Below are 21,542 nucleotides of genomic sequence, written 5' to 3'. Positions count from 1 at the left end.
CACCCTTTTTTAGTTATCCCCACCTGCCCAGTTCTGTTATTAGGCCAAGACATTTTAACCAAATTATCTGCTTCCCTGACCATTCCTGAACTACAACCACATCTCACTGCTGCCCTTCTTCCCAACCCAAAGCCCCCTTCATGTCTTCCTCTTGTATCCCCCAACCTTAACCCATAAGTATGGGACACTTCTGCTCCCTCCCTAGCAACCAATCACACGCCCATTACTATCCCATTAAAACCTAATCACCCTTACCAAGCTCAACACCAGTATCCCATCCCACAACAGGCTTTAAGGGAACTAAAGCCTGTTATCACTCGCCTGCTATAGCATGGACTTCTAAAGCCTATAAACTCCTTACAATTCCCCCATTTTACCTGTCCAAAAACCGGTCAAGTCTTACAGGTTAGTTCAGGATCTGCGCCTAATCGACCATATTGTTCTGCCTATCCACCCTGTGGAGACCAACCCATACACTCTTTTGTCCTCAATACCTTCCTCCACAACTCACTATTCCATTCTTGGTCTTAAAGATGCTTTTTTCACCATTCCCCTGCACCCCTTATCCCAGCCTCTCTTTGCTTTTACCTGGACTGACCCTGACACCCATCAGTCCCAGCAGCTTACCTGGGCTGTGCTGCCGCAAGGCTTCAGGGACAGCGCTCATTGCTTCAACCAAGCTCTTTCTCATGATTTACTTTCTTTCCACCCCTCTGCTTCTCACCTTATTCAATATTTTGATGAACTTCTACTTTATAGCCCCTCCTACAAATCTTCCCAACAGGACACCCTCCTGCTCCTCCAACATCTATTCTCAAAGGGATATCGTGTATCCCCCTCCAAAGCCCAAATTTCTTCCTCATCTGTTACCTACCTTGGCATAATTCTTCATGAAAACACACATGCTCTCCCTGCTGATCGTGTCCAGCTGATCTCTCAAACCCCAACCCCTTCTACAAAGCAACAACTCTTTCCTTCCTGGGCATGGTTGGGTACTTTTGCCTTTGGATACCTGGTTTTGCCATCCTAACAAAACCATTATATAAACTCACACAGGGAAACCTAGCTGATCCCATAGATCCTAGATCCTAAATCCTTTCCCCACTCCTCTTTCCGTTCTTTGAAAACAGCTCTAGAGACTGCTCCCACACTAGCTCTCCCTGACTCATCCAACCCTTTTTCATTACACACAGCTGAAGTGCAGGGCTGTGTGGTCAGAATTCTTACACAAGAGCCAAGACTGTGCCCTGTAGCCTTTCTATCCAAACAACCTGGCCTTAGTGTTTTAGGCTGGCCCTCATGTCTGCATGTGGCAGCAACCAATGCTTTAATACATCTGAAAACTCTCAAAATAACAGGCTATACTCCACTGACCCTCTACAGTTCTCACAACCTTCAAGCATTAATATCCTCCTCGCACCTTTCACACTTACTGTCTGGCCCCTTGACTCCTCCAGCTCTATTCACTCTTCATTGAAACCCCAACAGTAACTATTGCCCAAGGGCCCGATTTCAACCCAGCTTCTCACTTAACACTCAATACAAGTCCTGAACCACATGACTGTTTCCCTAATACACATAGCATCTTCCCCCTTTCCTCATATTTCTATTCTTCCAATTCCAAACCCAGAACACACTTGGTTTATCAATGGCAGTTCTTCTAAACCCAATCAGTTTTCACCAGCTAAAGCTGGATATGCTGTCATGTCACACACCTCCATTATCGAAGCTGCTGCACTTCCTCCCTCCCCAACTTCCCAGCAAGCCGAACTAATTGCTTTAACTCGTGTGCTCTCTCTCATTAAAGGAATGCACATTAGCATTTATACTGACTCCAATATGCTTTCCACATCCTCCATAACCATGCTGCCATCTGGGCTGAAAGAGGCTGCCTTACCATACATGGCTCTTCCATTATCAATGCCTCCCTAACAAAGGCCCTCCTTAAGGCTGCAACCCCTGCCTCCCGGGCTCACGTGAGTCTCCTGCCTTAGCCTCCCAAGTAGCTGGGATTACAGGTGCCCGCCACCGCGCCTGGCTAACTTTTGTGTTTTTTTTTTTAGTAGAGACGGGGTTTCGCCATGTTGACCAGGCTGGTCTCAAACTCCTGACCTCATGATCCACCCACCTTGGCCTCCCAAAGTGCTGGGATTACAGGCGTGAGCCATCGTGCCCGGCCAAGGCAGTGCTTTTGAGGCACACAGAGGACCTTGGTGAGGCCACCAGAGGAAGCCTCGGCCACCATTCTGGGGCAGAGGACCCTCATCACTTGCCAGGACACCTGGAACAGCCTCCTTTTCCTCCCCGCTCTCTGCTCTGTCCCGATGGCCTGTGCCCAGCATGTCCTGATACAGCGTCTCAAACCACACATTAATACGGTAACCTGGCCTGGCACGGTGGCTCACACTTGTAATCCTAGGGCTTTGGGAAATCGAGGTGGGAGGATCACTTGAGGCTAGGAGTTCAAAACAGCCTGGGCAACACTGAAAGACCTCTCACCTGAACAAAACAATTAAAAAGGCCAGGCAAGGTGGCTCACACCTGTAATCCCGGCACTTTGGGAGGCCGAGGCGGGTGGATCACCTGAGGTCAGGAGTTTGAGACCAGCCTAGCCAACATGATGAAACCCCGTCTTTACTAAAAATACAAAAACTAGCCAGGAATAGTGGCGGATGCCTGTAATCCCAGCTACTCAGGAGGCTGAGGAAGGAGAATCGCTTGAACCCAGGAGGCAGAGGAGCCAATATTGCACCACTGTACTCTAGCCTGGAAAACAGAGCAAGACTGTCTCAAAAAAAAAAAAGTAAAAATTAACGTGGTAGTGCACGCCTGTACTGCTAGCAACCAGAGAGGCTAAGGCAGGAGGATCATTTGAGCCTAGGAGTTGGAGACTGCAATGAGCTATGGTCGCTGCACTGAACTGTAGGCTTGATGACAGTGACACTTCGTTGCAAAAAAAAAAAAAAGAAAAAAGAAAAAATGTTTGAGCGCAGGGGCTCACGCCTGTAATCCCAGCGCTTTGGGAGGCTGAGGCGGGCAAATTGCTTGAGCTCAGGAGTTTGAAATCAGCCTGGGCAACATAGCGAGACCTCATCTCTACAAAAGATAAACCGAATTAGCAAGGCATAGTGGCACATGGCTGTAGCCCTAGCCACTCAGGAGCCTGAGGCAGGAGGATCTTGAGCCTGGGAGGTGGAGGCTGTAGTGAGTCGTGGTCATGCCATTGCACTTCCAGCCTGGGCGACAGAGTGAGATTCTGTGTCAAAAAAAAAAAAAAAAAAAAAAAAAAAACCCCACTGCTTGAAGCTTTGCATAGCTTCCTATCACCCTGGTGCTAAACATGCCACTGCTGACCATGGCTGGATGTGGCTCAGCCCCAGAAGCAGCACTGTCTCATATTCCACTTGTGAAGACCCAGCCTAGAGTTTCCTTCAGCTCCTCCAATGCGCCTGGACCACTGCGTTGCACAGATTATTTTTTTGAGACAGCGTCTCTGTCACCCCGGCTGGAGTGCAGTGGCATGATCTAGGCTCACTGCAACTTCCTCCTCTTGGATTCAAGTGATTCTCTTGCCTCAGCCTCCTGAGCAGCTGGGATTACAGGCACCCACCACGACACCCGGCTAATTTGTGTATTTTTAGGAGAGACAGGGTTTCACCATGTTGGTCAGGCTGGTCTTGAACTCCTGACCTCAGGCGATGAGGGAAGCTGGAGTGAGAAACCCAAGGGTAGGTCTCTAGTGGAGGGCCACAGGGCTCTGCCCATTCCACAGTTGTGATCACCAGGCAATGGGTGGCTGGGCTGGCTGAGGCAATGGTGCTCCTGGGAGCTAAGTCCACACTCTGGGCTGAGCTCCAATCACACCTGAGGCCAGATGCTGCTTAAACCCCAATAGCAAGAAAGTAGAAGTTGATAAATGCTTTATTGGGTCATTACGGAGTCCTGGTCAATCTGGCCACACCTGCCCTTCACTGCATGCCCTGTCCCTCCACAGGGACTGGAAATGAATGCCATGCTTTTTTTTTTCTTTCTTTCCTGCTTTTTTTTTTTTTTTTTGAGACGGAGTCTCGCACTGTCTCCCAGGCTGGAGTGCAGTGGCCCAATCTCGGCTCACTGCAATCTCTGCCTCTCAGGTTCAAGTGATCCTCCCGCCTCAGCCTCCCAACAAGCTGGGACTACAGGCACATGCCATCATGTCTGGCTAATTTTTGTATTTTTAGTAGAGATGGAGTTTCTCCATGTTGGCCAGGCTGGTCTTGAACTCCTGACCTCAAGTGATCCACCCACCTCAGCCTTCCAAAGTGCTGGGATTACAGGTGTGAGCCACCGTGCCCGGCCACATGCTCCTTTTGACACAACACGGCAGAAGACAGATTCCTGGTGAGGTCACCCCACCCCACTCAAATGTGGTCATTACCGCACTGGCACTGTCGCCCACGGAGCTCCTGCCCTGTCCCCAAGATCTGCCCTGGCAGCTCATGGCCCACATCTAATTGGCCCTCACTGTGAATCCCTTCTTGTGTCCTTTGAACTGGTTCCCTCCTCCTGTAACATCCAACCCCAGTCCACCTTGTTCACACAGCCAGGAGTCAGGAGGGCTGGAGGGTGGGATTTGGGATTGCAACCCAGGCCCCTTGGCTATCAGATCCACAGCTGGACCAGTCTCCGACCACTGAGATCTGGAAGAGGAGCTGCAGCCCATTGCCAGAAACTGTGTGTGCTTATCCTGAAATTGCTGTGTGACCTGAGAGATTTCCTGGCCCTCTCTGAGCAGGGCTCACCAGGCTAGTGCTGGATGGAATCTCCCTGCCAAAGAGCTGAGCCCAGAGCCCAGAGTGGGGAATCACGAGGACCTCCTCACTGGGGTCTCTGCCCTCATTGGACCCCCCAGTTCCTCCCTCAGCCTGGGCTGGGCTGGTGATAGAGCTGCCAGCCTGCTGGAAATTTCTCTTCCCTTGGGGCCCAGGGGTGGGAGCCAAGGGCAGCTGCCACTCAGGAGGGAGAAGGCCCCACGGGCTGGGCTGGGTGTGCCATGAACCACATGTGAGATCCGGGGCATACCGGGAGGCAATGGAGGTTTGGGGTGGTGCTGCGGTTCCAGAGGGGGCAGGCCAGGGTCCCCTAGCATTGGCCAGGTGGCTGGGGCTCTGTCCTTGTGGGACCCAAGGAGGGTTTCCACGTCCCTCTAAGCCTCACAGGAAATTCCAGAGGGAGAGAAAGACAAGTTGAGAAAGGGAGATGTTGATTCTGACATCAGTTCAGGTAGAGGCGGCGACTACGGGGGCTCCAGGGGTGTCAGGGTACAGAGGAACCTGCTCCCAATCCAACTCCTTATCCCCGGGGAACTGGTTGCACACCACCCTGTTAAGAAGCCCTGGCCTGGCCTCCCGAGGGCCCCATCCCTTCCTGGGACCCCTGGTTTGCAGCCAGGGTGTGGGGAGAGGGGCCCAGGTGTGTGGTGTGGGTGGCAGGTGAGTGATGGGCCCAGCAAGGCTGGCTCAGGCCCGGAGTCACCAGCGGGTTTGGCAGAGACTCTCCAGGCCCCCCACACCTTCCCCACTCTATGCCCCTCCACCCTCCCACCTGGGCCTGGGGGAGCCATCACAAGCACCTCTGCATGTCCACTGTGCAGATGGGGAAACTGGGCTGAGAGCACCTGGGAGTCACCACCACCCTCCACCACCAGGTCCCCCATGGCATCCTCCAGAGAGCAGCAATTTCCCCCAAGCCCAGAATGTTCCAGAATGTTCCGGAATGTTCCAGAAGTCTTCATTTACAGTCAGAAGACACTTGCAGACTGTAAGTGGTAGAGCAGGGCTCTATGGGAGACTTGCCTGACTTTGGAGTTCTTGACCTGAGATCTTCAGAAAACCCACTTTCACCTCTGGCAGCTGTGTGGCCTTGGGTGAGTTCCTCAACTTCTCTGGGCATCAGCCACCTACCTCCTTTGCAGAGCGGAGCCACTGCCGGCACCTTCTTCAGGAGGCTGAGGTCATGCTGATCCTCCCACCATCCTGCAGGGTCTCTGCCTACCCCCCTGCAGGGAGGAATGTTTGGCCTGGGTCCCTGGCCCTCTGTGGGCCTCAATTTCCCCTCCTGTAATACTTTTAAGAACCCCACCTCCCCCTGCTCATCCACAAGGCCACACACATGGTCACAGCCACTTGCAGACATAGCTTAAGAATCCCATATGTGGCCACACACAGCCCACTTCACCACACCCAAGGACACAGGTCCATGCAGATACGGCCTTGCGCAGTCACACAGAGAGACACACAGACACGCACACTCAGAGAGGGGCTCCTGCTCCATCCAACACTCAAAGCCTCCCAGGGCCACACATTCTGTCTCACATTCGCAATCACCACCACCTACAAACACCCACATAGAGCCACAGGCAGGCATCGCAACACATCCGCAGGCACTATCAGAGTCACACCAAGGTCACACCACAGTGATGTGTTTGTGACACCCACCTGCTAACAGTCACACCGAGTGTCCCCCAGCCATGTGCACACCACTGCTGACGGTCACACACATTCCCCTTGCCCCCCTCCTCAGGGGATCCTGCCCTTCTCTGACCTGCCCTACACACCTGGGGCAACACATCCAGCTCCCTTGGGCCCTGTGCCCTGGGCAGAGAGGGTCCCTTTATCCCAGCCCTGCCCATCTTCACTCCTGGAGAGCACGGGCCCCACTCCCCAGCCCTCAGAGCCCGCATGTCCACTGTGCAAATGGGGAGATTCAGGCTCAGAGAGCACCTGGGATTCACCACCACCTTCCACCACCACCTTCCACCACCAGGTCCCGCTTGGCATTCCAGAGAGCAATTTCCCCCAAGCCCAGAATGTTCTGGAATGTTCCAGACGTCCTCATTTACAGTCAGAACCCATCTGCAGCCCCTAAGTGGTGGAGCAGGGCTCTATGCAGGGCTTGCCTGACTTGTGAGTTCTTGACCTGAGATCTTCAGAAAAAACACTTTCACTTCTGGGTGGGTGCCAGAGCCCACGGCAGGGAGCCAGCCGGAGGAGAGGACCCCCGAGAGATCTGAACACTCCCCCGCCAAGGGGCTTGACCTCCAGGGTCATAGAAAGTTCTAGAACAGGGTTTTCTGCCCCTGGACATTTGAAACCATCATTGTTGGTTGTAGGGGCCCCGACTTGCGCATCGTAGGGGGTGTGGAGTAACCCTGGCCTCTACCCACTAGGTGACCTCGTCCTCCCCAGGTTGTGATGACTGAAAATGTCTCTGGACATTGCCAAGTGCCCTTGGGGATGGAATCGCCCTGCATGAGAACCTCTGTTCTGGGGTGAGGGGGACACAGGAGCTTTCCTTGAAGCATTCTCGTGTGAAAATGGTAACAGCATTGTCTGTCTGCACCCCTCATGGGTGGTTAACAACAGCAATAAAACCACAAGCTAACCAGCCTGCACCATCGCCCGGGGGCAGGGCCTCCAGGGTACCAGTTCCCAGGGTGCCCTCCAGGGTGAGGTCCCCAGCAGGTGAGGCTCCTAACAGGTGACATTTAGTGTGGCGAGGTCTCTGGGACCAGGTCCCAGCAGGTAAAGTCCCCAACAGCCGAGACCCTCAGTAGGTGCAGCCTCCAGCAAGTGAGGTTCCCAGTAGGCACCGTCCGCAGCCGGCAAGGTCCCCAGCAGGGGAGGCTCCTGGCAGTGGTAAAGCCTGGCATGTGAAGTCCCAGGTAAGTCACATGCCTGGCCACCAAAGACTCCAGCAGGCGAGGCCCCAGGCAGGTGAGACCCCAGGTAGGTAAATCCCCAGACTAGTGAGACCCTAGGTAGGTGAGGCCCTGGGAAAGTGAGGTCCCGGCAGCCCAGGCCCCTTGCCAGCCTCTCAGGTGAACCAAGCCGCTATGCTGCGCACCGTCTGGTACCTGGATTCCTCCTGCAGTTTCCAGCAGGCCTTGCAGAAAGCCAGTGTCCAGCTGAAGAAGCGAGGCCGCAGCGTCTCCCGCCAGCGGAAGTAGCTCAGGTAGCGGACGTGGTCCTTGTCCAGCTCCTGCAGGTATCGGGCCAGGTCCTCGGGGCTCTGGAAGTCGTCCACGTGGATGAAGGCATCGGGCGGCAGGAACCTCTCATAGTTGCTTCTGCTGGGCCCCAGCACCACGGGCACGGCCCAGGCCTCCAGGGCGTTCCTCCACAGCTTCTCGGTGATGTAGTCGGGGTGCAAGGAGTTCTCGAAGGCCAGGTAGAACTTGTACCGGGACAGCGTCTCCATCATGGTCCCCCTGGGCAGGGGCTTGTGGGATTTCCCGTACACATCCACCTTGAGATGGGCCTGCAGGCTCTGGTAGTAGCGCACCCTGGCCGAGTCCGGCTTCCAGTTGGACACCGCCCAGGCCACCAGCTCGGTCTTGGCCGAGAGGTTGAGCGGTGGGTGGGCAGGCTGGCCGGACCACGGCTCCAGCCAGCCGTAGGGCGTGAAGATGTCGGAGTCGCTGCGGTAGGACATGGTGAGATTGAAGTATCCGTCCAGGGCTTGCAGATGCCGGCAGTTGCTGGGAGACTCCATGCTTAACCAGATCCAGCGCTGCCCTTGCGGCCGGGTGGGGGGCGGGAGTTCGGCACTGGGGTCGTACATGATATCCCGGTGGTGCACGATGACCGCGTCTGCCTGTGGGTACACATCGGAGTCGGCAGTGATGTTGCAGTCGGCCGCGCCGGGCACCATCTCTGAGCAGCGGGGTAGAGCCATGGGTGTGTTAAAAGGCCACGTCCACAGCAGGATCAGGAGGGTGGGGTGGGCAGGGGTTGTCGTGCTGTCCTGGCAGCGGGACCCATTGGGAGCTCCAGTGACGGGTTCCACGGCCATGAGCCCTGACCTAGGGAACCCAGTGGCATCGTCTTGGGACACACGCAGGTAGGAGAAGAAACACACAGCCACCAGCAGCTGAAACAGCAGCCCGGCCAGACAGTGGCGCCACAGCCATTGTGGCTTGGCTGGGCCCAGGGGATCCATGCGTCAGAGTAGCTAGGCAGAGAGAAGAGAGGAGTGAGGGTCATTAAGGACAATCACCCACTTCCTGGCCACGCGTCCTGAGAGAAGCTGTTATAATTTATGACACAGCTTGTCATAAATGCCCCCAGTACCCCTGAGTTGAGGATTGAATTTATGACTCTGGCAGGGAAGGGTACAATGGGATTAGGTTTTGCAGGTAACATAAGAGTTCTCCAGATAAGGTAGGAGTTGAGGGAAAGGGTATCCCTTGGATGAGGAAAGAGCCAGTGCCAAAGCCTGGCAGGGTGAGACACCTGAGCAGTTTGCAGACAAAAGGAAGTGCTCAGGCTGCCAGTTTAGGCTTGATTTTCTATTCACTTGGTGTTTCAATCAACAAACACTCAAAGCTAACCCCCCTGGCCCTCAGACACCCTGTGCCTGCCCTGGGGGAGAGGCCGAGGCTGGGGGAGAGGTGGGGAGGATACGAGGGAAAATGGGCAGGTGTGAAGAGTCAGGGGAGGCAGGGACTGACCAGGCAGGGAGTGGGGGGACCTGGGACCCCAGGGAGGAGTAGGCTTTCTGGGAAGACGTGGAGCCCTGCTTGTCCTGGAGATGCCGAGCATGGAACCTGAGGGGGAGCCCAGGGCCCCTGAGTGTAGGCACTGGGTCTGGGAAGTCATTGAAGAAAAACCTTCTAAGAGGCTAAGAGGGGTGACTGGAGGAAGAGGAGGGAACCTGAACCATGCTTTACGATGGGTGAGGCGAGGCTTGGACGCCAGGGTGGATTGTTTACAATTTTAAATGTACATCTAAAAACTGAACAGTATATTTACAAAAAAAATTATAGGCTGGGCGTGGGGGCTCACACCTATAATCCTGGCACTTTGAGAGGCCAAAGCGGGCGGATCACCTGAAGTCAGGAGTTCGAGACCAGCTTGGCCAACGTGGCAAAACTCTGTCTCTACTAAAAAACACAAAAATTAGCTGGGTGTTGTGGTGGTGCCTGTAATCCCAGCTACTGGGGAGGCTGAGGCAGGAGAATCACTTGAAGTGAGCGGAGATCACACCACTGAACTCCAGCCTGGGTGACAGAATGATACTCTTGTCTCGAATAGTAATAATAATAACAATAAATTTATAACACAGGGTCTTCCTCTGTCACCCAGGCTGGAGTGCAGTAGCATGATCTCAGCTCACTGAAGCCTCAACCTCCCAGGCTCAAATGATTCTCCCACCTCAGCCTTCAGAATAGCTGGGACTACAGGCAAGTGCCACCATCCCCAGTTAATTTTTTTGAGATGGAGTCTCTGTTGCCCAGGCTGGAGTGCAGTGGCGCGATCTTGGCTCACTGCAAGCTCCGCCTCCTGGGTTCACGCCATTCTCCTGCCTCAGCCTCCCGAGTAGCTGGGACTACAGGTGCCCGCCACCATGCCCAGCTAATTTTTTTGTGTTTTTAATAGAGATGGGGTTTCACTGTGTTAGCCAGGATGGTCTCAATCTCCTGACCTCATCATCCACCCACCTCGGCCTCCCAAAGTGCTGGGATTACAGGCATGAGCCACCACACCTGGTTTTTTTTTTTTTTTTTTAATTTACTTTTGAGACTTGGCTCACTGCAACCTCTGCCTCCCTGGTTCAAGTGATTTTTGTGCCTCAACCTCCTGAGTAGCTGGGATGACAGGTGGGTGCCACCATGCCCGGCTAATTTTTGTATTTTTAGTAGAGACAGGATTTCACTATGTTGGCCAGACTGGTCTTGAACTCCTGGCCTCAAATGATCCACCTGTCTTGGCCTCCCAAAGTGTTGGGATTACAGGTGTGAGCCACCACACCCGGCCTAAATAAATTTTTTTTTGCCGGACGTGGTGGCTCATGCCTGTAATCCCAGTACTTTGGGAGCCCGAGGCAGGCGGATCACAAGGTCAGGAGATCAAGACCATCCTGGCTAACACGGTGAAACCCTGTCTCTATTAAAAATACAAAAAATTAGCCGGGTGTGGTGGCGGGCACCTATAGTCCCAGCTACTTGGGAGGCTGAGGCAGGAATTGAACCCAGGAGGTGGAGGTTGCAGTGAGCTGAGATCGCGCCACTGCACTCCAGCCTGGGCGACAGGGCGAGACGCTGTCTCAAAAAAAAAAAGAAAACGTGCGAGGCACTGACACAGGCCACAGCGTGGATGAAGCTTGAGGATGTCACACTCAGTGAGAAAAGCCAGACACAAAAGGCCACACAGTGTGTGATCCCATTTCTAGGAAATATTCAGGACAAGCCGACCCACAGAGACAGGAAGTAGAATAGAGATGACTGGAAGATGGAGGAGAGGGGAGAATGTTTGTTTAATGGGTCCAGAGTTTATGTTTCGGGTGATGAAAGTTTGGGAAAGACGCTGGAGTGATGGTTGCACAACACTGCATGCAATGCCACTGAATTGTATGCTTAAAAATGCCTAAATGGGCCGGGCGCGGTGGCTCAAGCCTGTAATCCCAGCACTTTGGGAGGCCGAGGCGGGTGGATCACGAAGTCAGGAGATCGAGACCATCCTGGCTAACACGGTGAAACCCCGTCTCTACTAAAAAATACAAAAACTAGCCGGGCGAGGTGGCCGGCGCCTATAGTCCCAGCTACTCGGGAGGCTGAGGCAGGAGAATGGCAGGAACCCGGGAGGCAGAGCTTGCGGTGAGCTGAGATCCGGCCACTGCACTCCAGCCTGGGCGACAGAGCGAGACTCCGCCTCAAAAAAAAAAAAAAAAGGCCTAAATGGGCCAGGCGTGGTGGCTTACGCCTGTCATCCCAGCACTTTGGGAGGCCGAAGTGGGCGGATTGCCTGAGGTCAGGAGTTCGAGACCAGCCTGGCCAACATGATGAAACCCCGTCTCTTCTAAAAATACAAAAAATAGCCGGGCATGGTGGTGCACGCCTGTAATCCCAGCTATTCGGGAGGCTGAGGCAGAAGAATCACTTCAACCTGGGAGGCAGAGGTTTCAGTGAGCAACAAGAGCGAAACTCCATTTCAAAAAAGCCTAAATTGTGTCTTTTACGTTATACATATATACATACCTATATATATATAGAGAGAGTTACAATTTTAAAAATAAGGTAACACACCAAAAACCACTGATTTACTTGTATATCTTAAGTGGGCTCACCATATGGTATGTGAATTACATCCCGATGAAGCTGTTTTACTTTTATTTATTTTTTGAGACTTGAGTCTTGCTCTGTTGCTCAGGCTGGAGTGCAGTGGCACAATCTCAGCTCACTGCAATGTCCACTTGCCACGTTCAAGTGATTCTCCTGCCTTAGCCGCTCAAATAGCTGGGATTACAGACATGCACCACCATGCCCAGCTAATTTTTGTATTTTTTTTTTTTTTTTGAGACGGAGTCTCGCTCTGTAGCCCAGGCTGGAGTGCAGTGGCCGGATCTCAGCTCACTGCAAGCTCTGCCTCCCGGGTTCACGCCATTCTCCGGCCTCAGCCTCCCGAGTAGCTGAGACTACAGGCGCCCGCCACCTCGCCCGGCTATTTTTTTGTATTTAGTAGAGACGGGGTTTCACCGTGTTAGCCAGGATGGTCTCGATCTCCTGACCTCGTGATCCGCCCGTCTCGGCCTCCCAAAGTTCTGGGATTACAGGCTTGAGCCACCACACCCGGCCTAATTTTCGTATTTTTAGTAGAGACGGTTTCACCATGTTGGCCAGGCTGGTCTTGAACTGACCTCAAGTGATCCAGCCTCCCAGAGTGCTGGGATTACAGGCATCAGCCACCACACCCAGCCGACGAAGCTGTTTTAAAATGATACAGTGGTTGCCTCCTTTCTTTGTTGGGCCAAGTTGGTCTTACCCTTGCAGCAGGTGACCGGGGTGTGATGAAAAGTGATCCAGACACCCAGTCCCAAGTTCATGCCAAGGTTCTGGAAAGAGATTCAAAACACAGGCCCTCAGGGCACAGTCCAAGCTCAGAGTAGGAGGGAGGTTGAACTTCGACCAGTTACTGCTTTGTACCACTGGGCTCTAGAGCCTCAGGCACAGCTTAATTTTTATAAAGTAATTGATATTAAGATGGAATTACATGGGCCCTGGGTTCATGGCAGCCCCTCTTAGGAGATAGTGAAATATTTGCTAACGATCTTTAGAAGGGTAGATTGGGGCCAGGTGTGGTGGGTCACGCCTGTAATCCTAGCATTTTTGGGAGGCCGAGGCAGGAGAATTGCTTGAACTTGGGAGGTGGAGGTTGCAATGAGCTGAGATCACACCACTGCACTGCAGCCTGGCGACAGAGCAAGACTCGGTCTCAATTAAAAATAAAGGGCGGGCGCGGTGGCTCAATCCTGTAATCCCAGAACTTTGGGAGGCCGAGGCGGGTGGATCACAAAGTCAGGAGATCGAGACTATCCTGGCTAACACGGTGAAACCCCGTCTACTAAAAAATACAAAAAAACTAGCCGGGGGATTTGGCTCATTCAACCTCAACATACTTACTACAACACAAGAGTACCTCTGACTTCTACCATCATGACCACTAGCCATAATATGATTTACCTCCACACTAGCAGAAACAAATCGAACCCCCTTCAATCTCATAGAAGGCGAATCAGAACTAGTATCAGGCTTTAATATTGAATATTCCGCAGGCCCATTCGCCCTATTCTTCATGGCCGAATACATAAACATCATCATAATAAATGCCCTAACAACCACAATTTTTCTAGGCACATCCTACCCCATCCATTCACCAGAACTATTCACAACATGCTTTACCACTAAAACACTCTTCCTAACTTCCTTATTTCTATGAATCCGAGCAGCGTATCCCCGATTCTGCTACGATCAACTCATACACTTACTATGAAAAAACTTTCTCCCACTTACACTAGCACTCCTCATATGAAACACCTCAATGCCTATCGCAATCTCCAGCATTCCCCCTCAGACCTAGAAATATGTCTGACAAAAGAGTTACTTTGATAGAGTAAATAATAGAAGGCCCCAACCCTCTTATTTCTAGGATTGCGGGCATCGAACCCACCCCTGAGAATCCAAACTTCTCCGTGCTACCTCTCACACTCCATCCTAAAGTAAGGTCAGCTAAATAAGCTATCGGGCCCATACCCCGAAAATGTTGGTCACACCCTTCCCGTACTAATCAACCCACTAGCTCAACTTATTATCTACATCACGATAATCACAGGCACACTCATTACAACACTAAGCTCATACTGATTCCTCGCCTGAGCAGGTCTAGAGATAAACATATTAGCCTTCACTCCAATCTTAATCAAAAAAACAAACCCTCGCTCCACGGAAGCTGCTACCAAATACTTCCTAACACAATCTACTGCATCCATAATCCTCATAATAGCAATTATTTCCAACAACCTACTATCAGGATACTGAACAATAACAAGCCACACCAATCAACTCTCATCCCTAATAACAACAACTGCCCTTGCCATAAAACTAGGAATAGCTCCCTTCCACTTTTGAGTCCCAGAAGTCACCCAAGGAACATCCCTAACCTCTGGCTTACTTCTTACATGACAAAAACTAGCTTCCCTCTCAATCATATACCAAATTCACCCATCGATCAACACCTACACTCTCCTAATCCTCTCAACCCTATCTATCATAGTAGGCAGTTGAGGGGGTCTCAACCAAACAATTACGTAAGATCCTAGGATACTCTTCAATCACTCACATGGGCTGAATAACAATAACACTAACATATAACCCGACTATCACAATTCTCTACTTAACTACATACATCATCCTAACAACTACTATATTCCTAACCCTCAACCTAAACTCAAACACCACAACTCTCATGCTATCCCACACCTGAAACAAATCAACCCACCTAATACCACTAATAACATCTACCCCCCTATCCCTGGGAGGCCTACCCCCTCTAACCGGTTTCCTACCCAAGTGAATCACCATTCAAGAACTCACAATAAACAATAACTTCATCATCCCCTCCATCATAATTACCATAACCCTGCTCAACCTATATTTCTACAGACGCCTAATCTACACTATCTCCCTAACACTATTTCCCACATCTAATAACAAAAATAAGACAATTCGAAAACACAAAACGTACACTCCTTATTCCCCCACTCATTATTACCTCTACTCTCCTACTACCAATCTCCCCTCTAATCTTGTCTATTCCCTAGAAATTTAGGTTAAGCAAGACCAAGGGCCTTCAAAGCTCTTAGCAAGTAAAAATACTTAATTTCTGAAACACATAAGGACTGCAAATACCTGCTCTGCATCAACTGAACGCAAATCAATCACTTTAATTAAGCTAAGCCCTCACTAGATCAATGGGACTCGAACCCACAAAAACTTAGTTAACAGCTAAGCACCCTAACCAGCTGGCTTTGATCCACTTCTCCCGCCGCAGGGAAAAAAGGCGGGAGAAGCCCCAGCAGAAACTTAAAGCTGCCCCTTTGAACTTGCAATCCGGCCGGGCGCAGTGGCTCAAGCCTGTAATCCCAGCACTTTGGGAGGCCGAGACGGGTGGATCACGAGGTCAGAAGATCGAGACCATCCTGGCTAACACGGTGAAACCCCGTCTCTACTAAAAAATACAAAAAACTAGCCGGGCGAGGTGGCGGGCGCCTGTAGTCCCAGCTACTCGGGAGGCTGAGGCAGGAGAATGGCGTGAACCCGGGAGGCGGGGCTTGCAGTGAGCTGAGATCCGGCCACTGCACTCCAGCCTGGGCGACAGAGCAAGACTCCGTCTCAAAAAAAAAAAAAAAAAAAAAAAAAAAAACTTGCAATCCAATGTGAAAATCACCTCGGGGCTGGTAAAAAGAGGGTTAGACCTCTGTCTTTAGGTTTACAGCCTAATGCCTACTCAGCCATTTTACCACCCCCCCCCCTTCCATCTCTACCTATGTTCATCAATCGTTGACTATTCTCAACAAACCATAAAGACATTGGAACTCTATACCTACTATTTGGTGCATGAGCTGGAGTCATAGGTACAGCTCTAAGCCTTCTCATTCGAGCTGAGCTAGGTCAACCCGGCAATCTACTAGGCAATGACCATATTTACAACGTTATTGTAACAGCTCATGCGTTTATCATAATCTTCTTCATAGTCATACCCATTATAATCGGAGGCTTCGGGAACTGACTAGTGCCCCTAATAATTGGCGCTCCTGATATAGCATTTCCCCGTCTAAATAATATAAGCTTCTGACTCCTTCCCCCCTCCTTCCTTCTACTAATAGCATCAGCCATAGTAGAAGCCGGTGCTGGAACAGGTTGAACAGTGTATCCCCCTTTGGCAGGAAACTTCTCCCATCCAGGGGCCTCCGTAGACCTAATCATCTCTCTTCACCTAGCAGGCATTTCCTCCATCTTAGGAGCCATCAACTTCATTACCACCATCATTAACGTAAACCCCCCCGCAATATCCCAGTATGAAACTCCCTTGTTTGTCTGATCAATCATAATCACAGCAATCCTCCTACTCCTCTCCCTGCCAGTCTTAGCCGCCAGCATCACTATGCTACTAACAGATTGCAACCTCAACACTACCTTCTTTGATCCTGTCGGGGAGGTAGACCCCATCCTATACCAACACTTATTTTGATTCTTCGGCCACCCCGAAGTCTATATCCTTATTCTTCCTGGATTTGGAATAATTTCCCACATTGTAACTTACTCTGGGAAAAAAGAGCCATTTGGTTACATGGGTATAGTCTGGGCTATAATACCAATTGGGTTTTTAGGTTTTATTGTATGGGCCCATCATATGTTTACAGTTGGTATAGATGTAGATACACGGGCCTATTTCACTTCTGCCACTATGATTACTGCAATCCCTACTGGTGTTAAAGTTTTTAGCTGACTTGCCACACTCCACGGGGGCAATATTAAATGATCCCCTGCAATACTTTGAGCCCTGGGCTTTATTTTTCTATTTACCGTAGGGGGCCTAACTGGCATTATCTTAGCAAACTCATCCCTAGATATTGTACTACACGACACGTATTACGTTGTTGCCCACTTTCACTATGTTTTATCAATGGGAGCTGTCTTCGCCATTATAGGGGGCTTTATTCACTGATTTCCCTTATTTTCAGGCTATACATTAAACCAGACTTATGCTAAAGCCCATTTTATTATTATATTTGTAGGTGTAAATTTAACCTTCTTTCCACAACACTTCCTTGGCCTATCCGGGATACCCCGACGCTACTCTGATTACCCCGATGCCTACACCACATGAAATATCCTATCTATAGGCTCCTTTATCTCGCTAATAGCAGTAATCTTAATAATCTATATGATCTGAGAAGCCTTTGCCTCAAAACGTAAAGTACTACTAATCGAACAACCCTCCACTAGCCTAGAGTGACTGAATGGCTGTCCTCCACCCCACCACACATTTGAAGAGCCAACCTATATTAAACTAAATGAAAAAGGAGAGAGTCGAACCCCCTAAAACTGGTTTCAAGCCAATCTTATAACCCCTATAACTTTTTCAACAAGGTATTAGAAAAATTATTTCATAGCTTTGTCAAAGCTAAATTGTAGGTCAAACCCTATGTATCTTACATGGCTCACCCAGTTCAACTAGGTCTACAAGATGCCACATCCCCTGTCATAGAAGAACTAATCACTTTTCACGACCATGCCTGCATAGCTATATCTTTAATTAGCTTTCTAGTCTTATATGCCCTATCCTCAACACTCACAACAAAACTAACCAACACCAACATCACAGATGCCCAAGAGATAGAAACCATCTGAACCATTTTACCCGCAATTATCTTAGTCCTAATCGCCCTTCCATCCCTGCGCATCCTACATCTAACAGACGAAATCAATAACCCCTCCTTTACTATTAAATCAATCGGACACCAATGATATTGAACCTACGAGTACACGGACTACGGAGGCTTAATCTTTTAACTCTTATATACTACCCCCACTATTCTTAAACCCAGGTGACCTTCGACTTCTAGAAGTTGACAATCGGGTAGTCCTCCCAATTGAAGCTCCCGTCCGTATGATAATCACATCTCAAGATGTCTTACATTCATGAACTATCCCTACACTAGGCCTAAAAACAGATGCAGTGCCTGGACGCTTAAACCAAACTGTATTCACCGCCACACGACCAGGTGCCTATTATGAACAATGCTCAGAAATCTGTGGCGCAAACCATAGCTTCATACCAATCGTCGCAGAATTAATCCCACTAAAAATCTTTGAAATAGGACCTGTGTTTACCCTATAACTCTTCCCACCCCCCCATACTTTGCAGATCCACTGTACAGCTATCCTAGCATTAACCTTTTAAGTTAAAGATTGAGGGACGCACCCTCTACAGTGAAATGCCCCAATTAGACACATCTACATGATTCACTACTATCATGACGATGCTCCCTACACTACATCTTATCATACAACTAAAACTACTAAACACAAGTTACTATCAACCCCCCTTACAAAAAAACCCCAACCCACAAATCCACAATAACCACTGACAACTAAAATGAACGAAAATCTATTTACCCCATTCTCAACCCCAATAATCCTGGGCCAATCTGCCACAATTCCCATTATCCTATTTCCCACACTATTAATCCCAACCTCCAAATACCTCATTAACAACCAACTAATCACTATTCAACAAAGCCTGACTCAGCTCACTCTAAAGCAAATAATAACTCACAATACTAAAGGACAATCCTGATCTCTAATACTAATATCCCTAATCACCTTTAGTTCCATAACCAATCTCCTGGGACTTCTACCCTACTCATTTACACCAACCACCCAACTTTCTATAAACCTGGCTATAGCAATCCCCCTATGAGCAGGCACAGTGATTATAGGCCTTCGCTTTAAAACCAAAAACTCCCTAGCCCATCTTCTACCACAAGGTACACCCACACCACTCATCCCCATACTAGTGATAATCGAAACTATTAGTCTACTTATCCAACCAGTAGCCCTAGCCGTATGACTAACTGCCAATATCACAGCTGGCCACCTACTAATACACCTTATTGGAAGTGCTGTACTAGTATTATCAACTATTAACTTCTCTGCTGCCTTACTAACCTCTATACTCCTGACACTACTGACCATTCTAGAAATTGCAGTCGCCCTAATCCAGGCCTATGTCTTTACACTCCTAACCAGCCTCTACCTACGCAACAACACCTAATGACCCACCAACTCCATGCTTATCACATAGTCAAACCCAGCCCCTGACCATTAACAGGAGCCCTATCAGCTCTCCTAATAACATCCGGCTTAGTTATATGATTTCACTTTTACTCCATCACCCTGCTAACACTAGGCCTATTAACCAATGCACTATCCCTGTACCAATGATGACGTGATATTGTACGAGAAAGCACTTATCAAGGTCACCATACAGTATCTGTCCAAAAAAACCTTCGATATGGGATAACATTATTTATCATCTCAGAAGTCGTCGTCTTCACCGGCTTCTTCTGAGCATTTTACCACTCAAGCCTCGCTCCAACACCCCACTTAGGAGGTCACTGACCACCAACAGGCATTACCCCTTTAAATCCTCTAGAAGTACCCCTCCTAAACACCCCTGTACTACTCGCATCAGGAATTACAATCACCTGAGCCCATCACAGCCTCATAAACAATAACCGAAAACAAACAATCCAAGCCTTGCTTATCACAATTCTGCTGGGCATCTACTTCACCCTACTACAAATCTCAGAATACTTTGAAGCACCTTTCACTATCTCCGACGGCATCTACGGTTCAACATTTTTCATCGCCACAGGCTTCCACGGACTTCACGTCATCATTGGATCTATATTCCTTCTTATTTGCCTCATTCGCCAACTATTCTACCACTTCACATCAAATCATCATTTTGGCTTTGAAGCCGCCACCTGATATTGACACTTCGTAGATGTTATCTGACTGTTCCTCTACATTTCTATCTACTGATGAGGATCCTACTCTTTTAGTATAACTAGTACAATTGACTTCCAATCAATCAGCTTTGATAGTATTCAAAAAAGAGTAATCAACCTAGTACTAGCCTTAACAATCAACACCCTTTTGACCTCACTACTAATAATCATCATATTCTGATTGCCCCAACTCAACTCCTATGCAGAAAAAACTAATCCTTACGAATGTGGATTTGATCCCCTAAACCCCGCTCGTATCCCATTCTCAATAAAATTTTTCCTGATCGCCATCACTTTTCTACTATTCGACCTGGAGATTGCTCTACTACTATCCCTACCATGAGCCCTCCAAACAACAAATCTCTCAGTAATAATCAAAACATCCATCATATTTATCATCATCCTAATTCTCAGCTTGGCCTATGAATGAACTCAAAAAGGACTAGACTGAGCCGAATTGGTAAGTAGTTTAAACAAAACAAATGATTTCGACTCATTAGATTATGATAACCATACTAACCAAATGTCTCCCACCTACATAAACATTATGTTAGCATTCACTATTTCACTTCTAGGTATATTAATCTACCGTTCACACCTAATAGCCTCCCTCCTCTGCCTAGAAGGGATAATAATATCACTCTTCATTATAGCTGCCCTCATAGCCTCAAATATACACTTCCCCTTAATCAATATTATACCCATCATCCTACTAGTATTTGCCGCTTGCGAGACAGCAGTAGGCCTTGCCTTACTAGTCTCAATCTCCAACACATACGGACTAGATCATATTCACAACCTAAACTTGCTTCAATGCTAAAAATAATTATCCCTACAACCATACTATGCCAATAACATGACTCTCCAAAAACAACACAATCTGAATCAACTTGACCATGCATAGTCTAACTATCAGCCTCGTTCCTCTATTATTCCTCAACCAAACTGACAACAACCTTCTCAACTACTCAACCTACTTATCCTCCGACTCACTAACAACACCTCTCCTAATACTAACCACCTGACTCCTACCCCTCATAATCATAGCAAGCCAATACCACCTATGCAATGAGCCCTCTTCACAAAAAAAACTCTACCTTTCTATAATAATTTTCCTACAAATCACCTTAATTCTGACATTCATGGCCACAGAACTAATCATATTCTACATTCTATTTGAAACTACCCTCATTCCTACCCTAATTATTATCACCAAATGGGGTAACCAAGCAGAACGTCTCAACGCAAGCACATACTTTCTATTTTACACTCTAACCGGCTCTCTGCCCCTACTCATTATACTAATCTATACCTACAATAGCACAGGCTCATTGAACATCACACTAATAACACTCACAAACCAATAACTAACAACCACTTGATCTCATAACCTTACTTGACTAGCATGCATAATAGCCTTTATGACAAAAATACCCCTATATGGCCTGCACTTGTGACTTCCCAAGGCCCATGTCGAAGCCCCCATTGCAGGGTCAATAGTCCTTGCTGCAGTACTCCTAAAACTGGGCGGCTATGGCATAATACGACTCACCTCTATCATCAATCCTTTAACAGAGTCCATAGCCTACCCATTCCTTATGCTATCTCTATGAGGTATAATCATGACAAGCTCAATCTGTCTTCGACAA

The 21,542-nt window shown here is 49.2% G+C and overlaps 2 protein-coding genes and 2 pseudogenes across 2 annotated transcripts in view; 2 read left to right on the top strand and 2 right to left on the bottom strand.

Moving 5' to 3' along the window:
- The window catches only part of MICOS13 (mitochondrial contact site and cristae organizing system subunit 13), a 201,706-nt gene extending 196,013 nt beyond the window's left edge, over positions 1-5,693 (bottom strand). Inside the window, exon 1 of the mRNA XM_050770921.1 lies at positions 5,690-5,693. The gene's annotated coding sequence lies outside the window, so the exon portion shown is untranslated. The remainder of the gene's footprint in view (positions 1-5,689) is intronic.
- Positions 5,694-7,448: 1,755 nt separating this feature from the next.
- Positions 7,449-21,542, bottom strand: part of FUT5 (fucosyltransferase 5) — a 46,202-nt gene continuing 32,108 nt past the window's right edge. The window contains exon 2 of the mRNA XM_050770603.1: positions 7,449-8,991. Coding sequence (XP_050626560.1) covers positions 7,855-8,979 — 1,125 coding nt within the window. The 5' untranslated portion in view covers positions 8,980-8,991 and the 3' untranslated portion in view covers positions 7,449-7,854. The remainder of the gene's footprint in view (positions 8,992-21,542) is intronic.
- Positions 17,103-18,218, top strand: LOC126942776 (cytochrome c oxidase subunit 2-like; annotated as a pseudogene).
- On the top strand, positions 18,312-19,167 carry LOC126942777 (ATP synthase subunit a-like; annotated as a pseudogene).

This window comes from Macaca thibetana, chromosome 19 (genome assembly GCF_024542745.1).
Source record: "Macaca thibetana thibetana isolate TM-01 chromosome 19, ASM2454274v1, whole genome shotgun sequence".
Taxonomy (NCBI): Eukaryota; Metazoa; Chordata; class Mammalia; order Primates; family Cercopithecidae; genus Macaca; species Macaca thibetana.
Note: the sequence above shows the minus strand (reverse complement) of the source record. Positions and strands in the feature narration are given on the sequence as shown.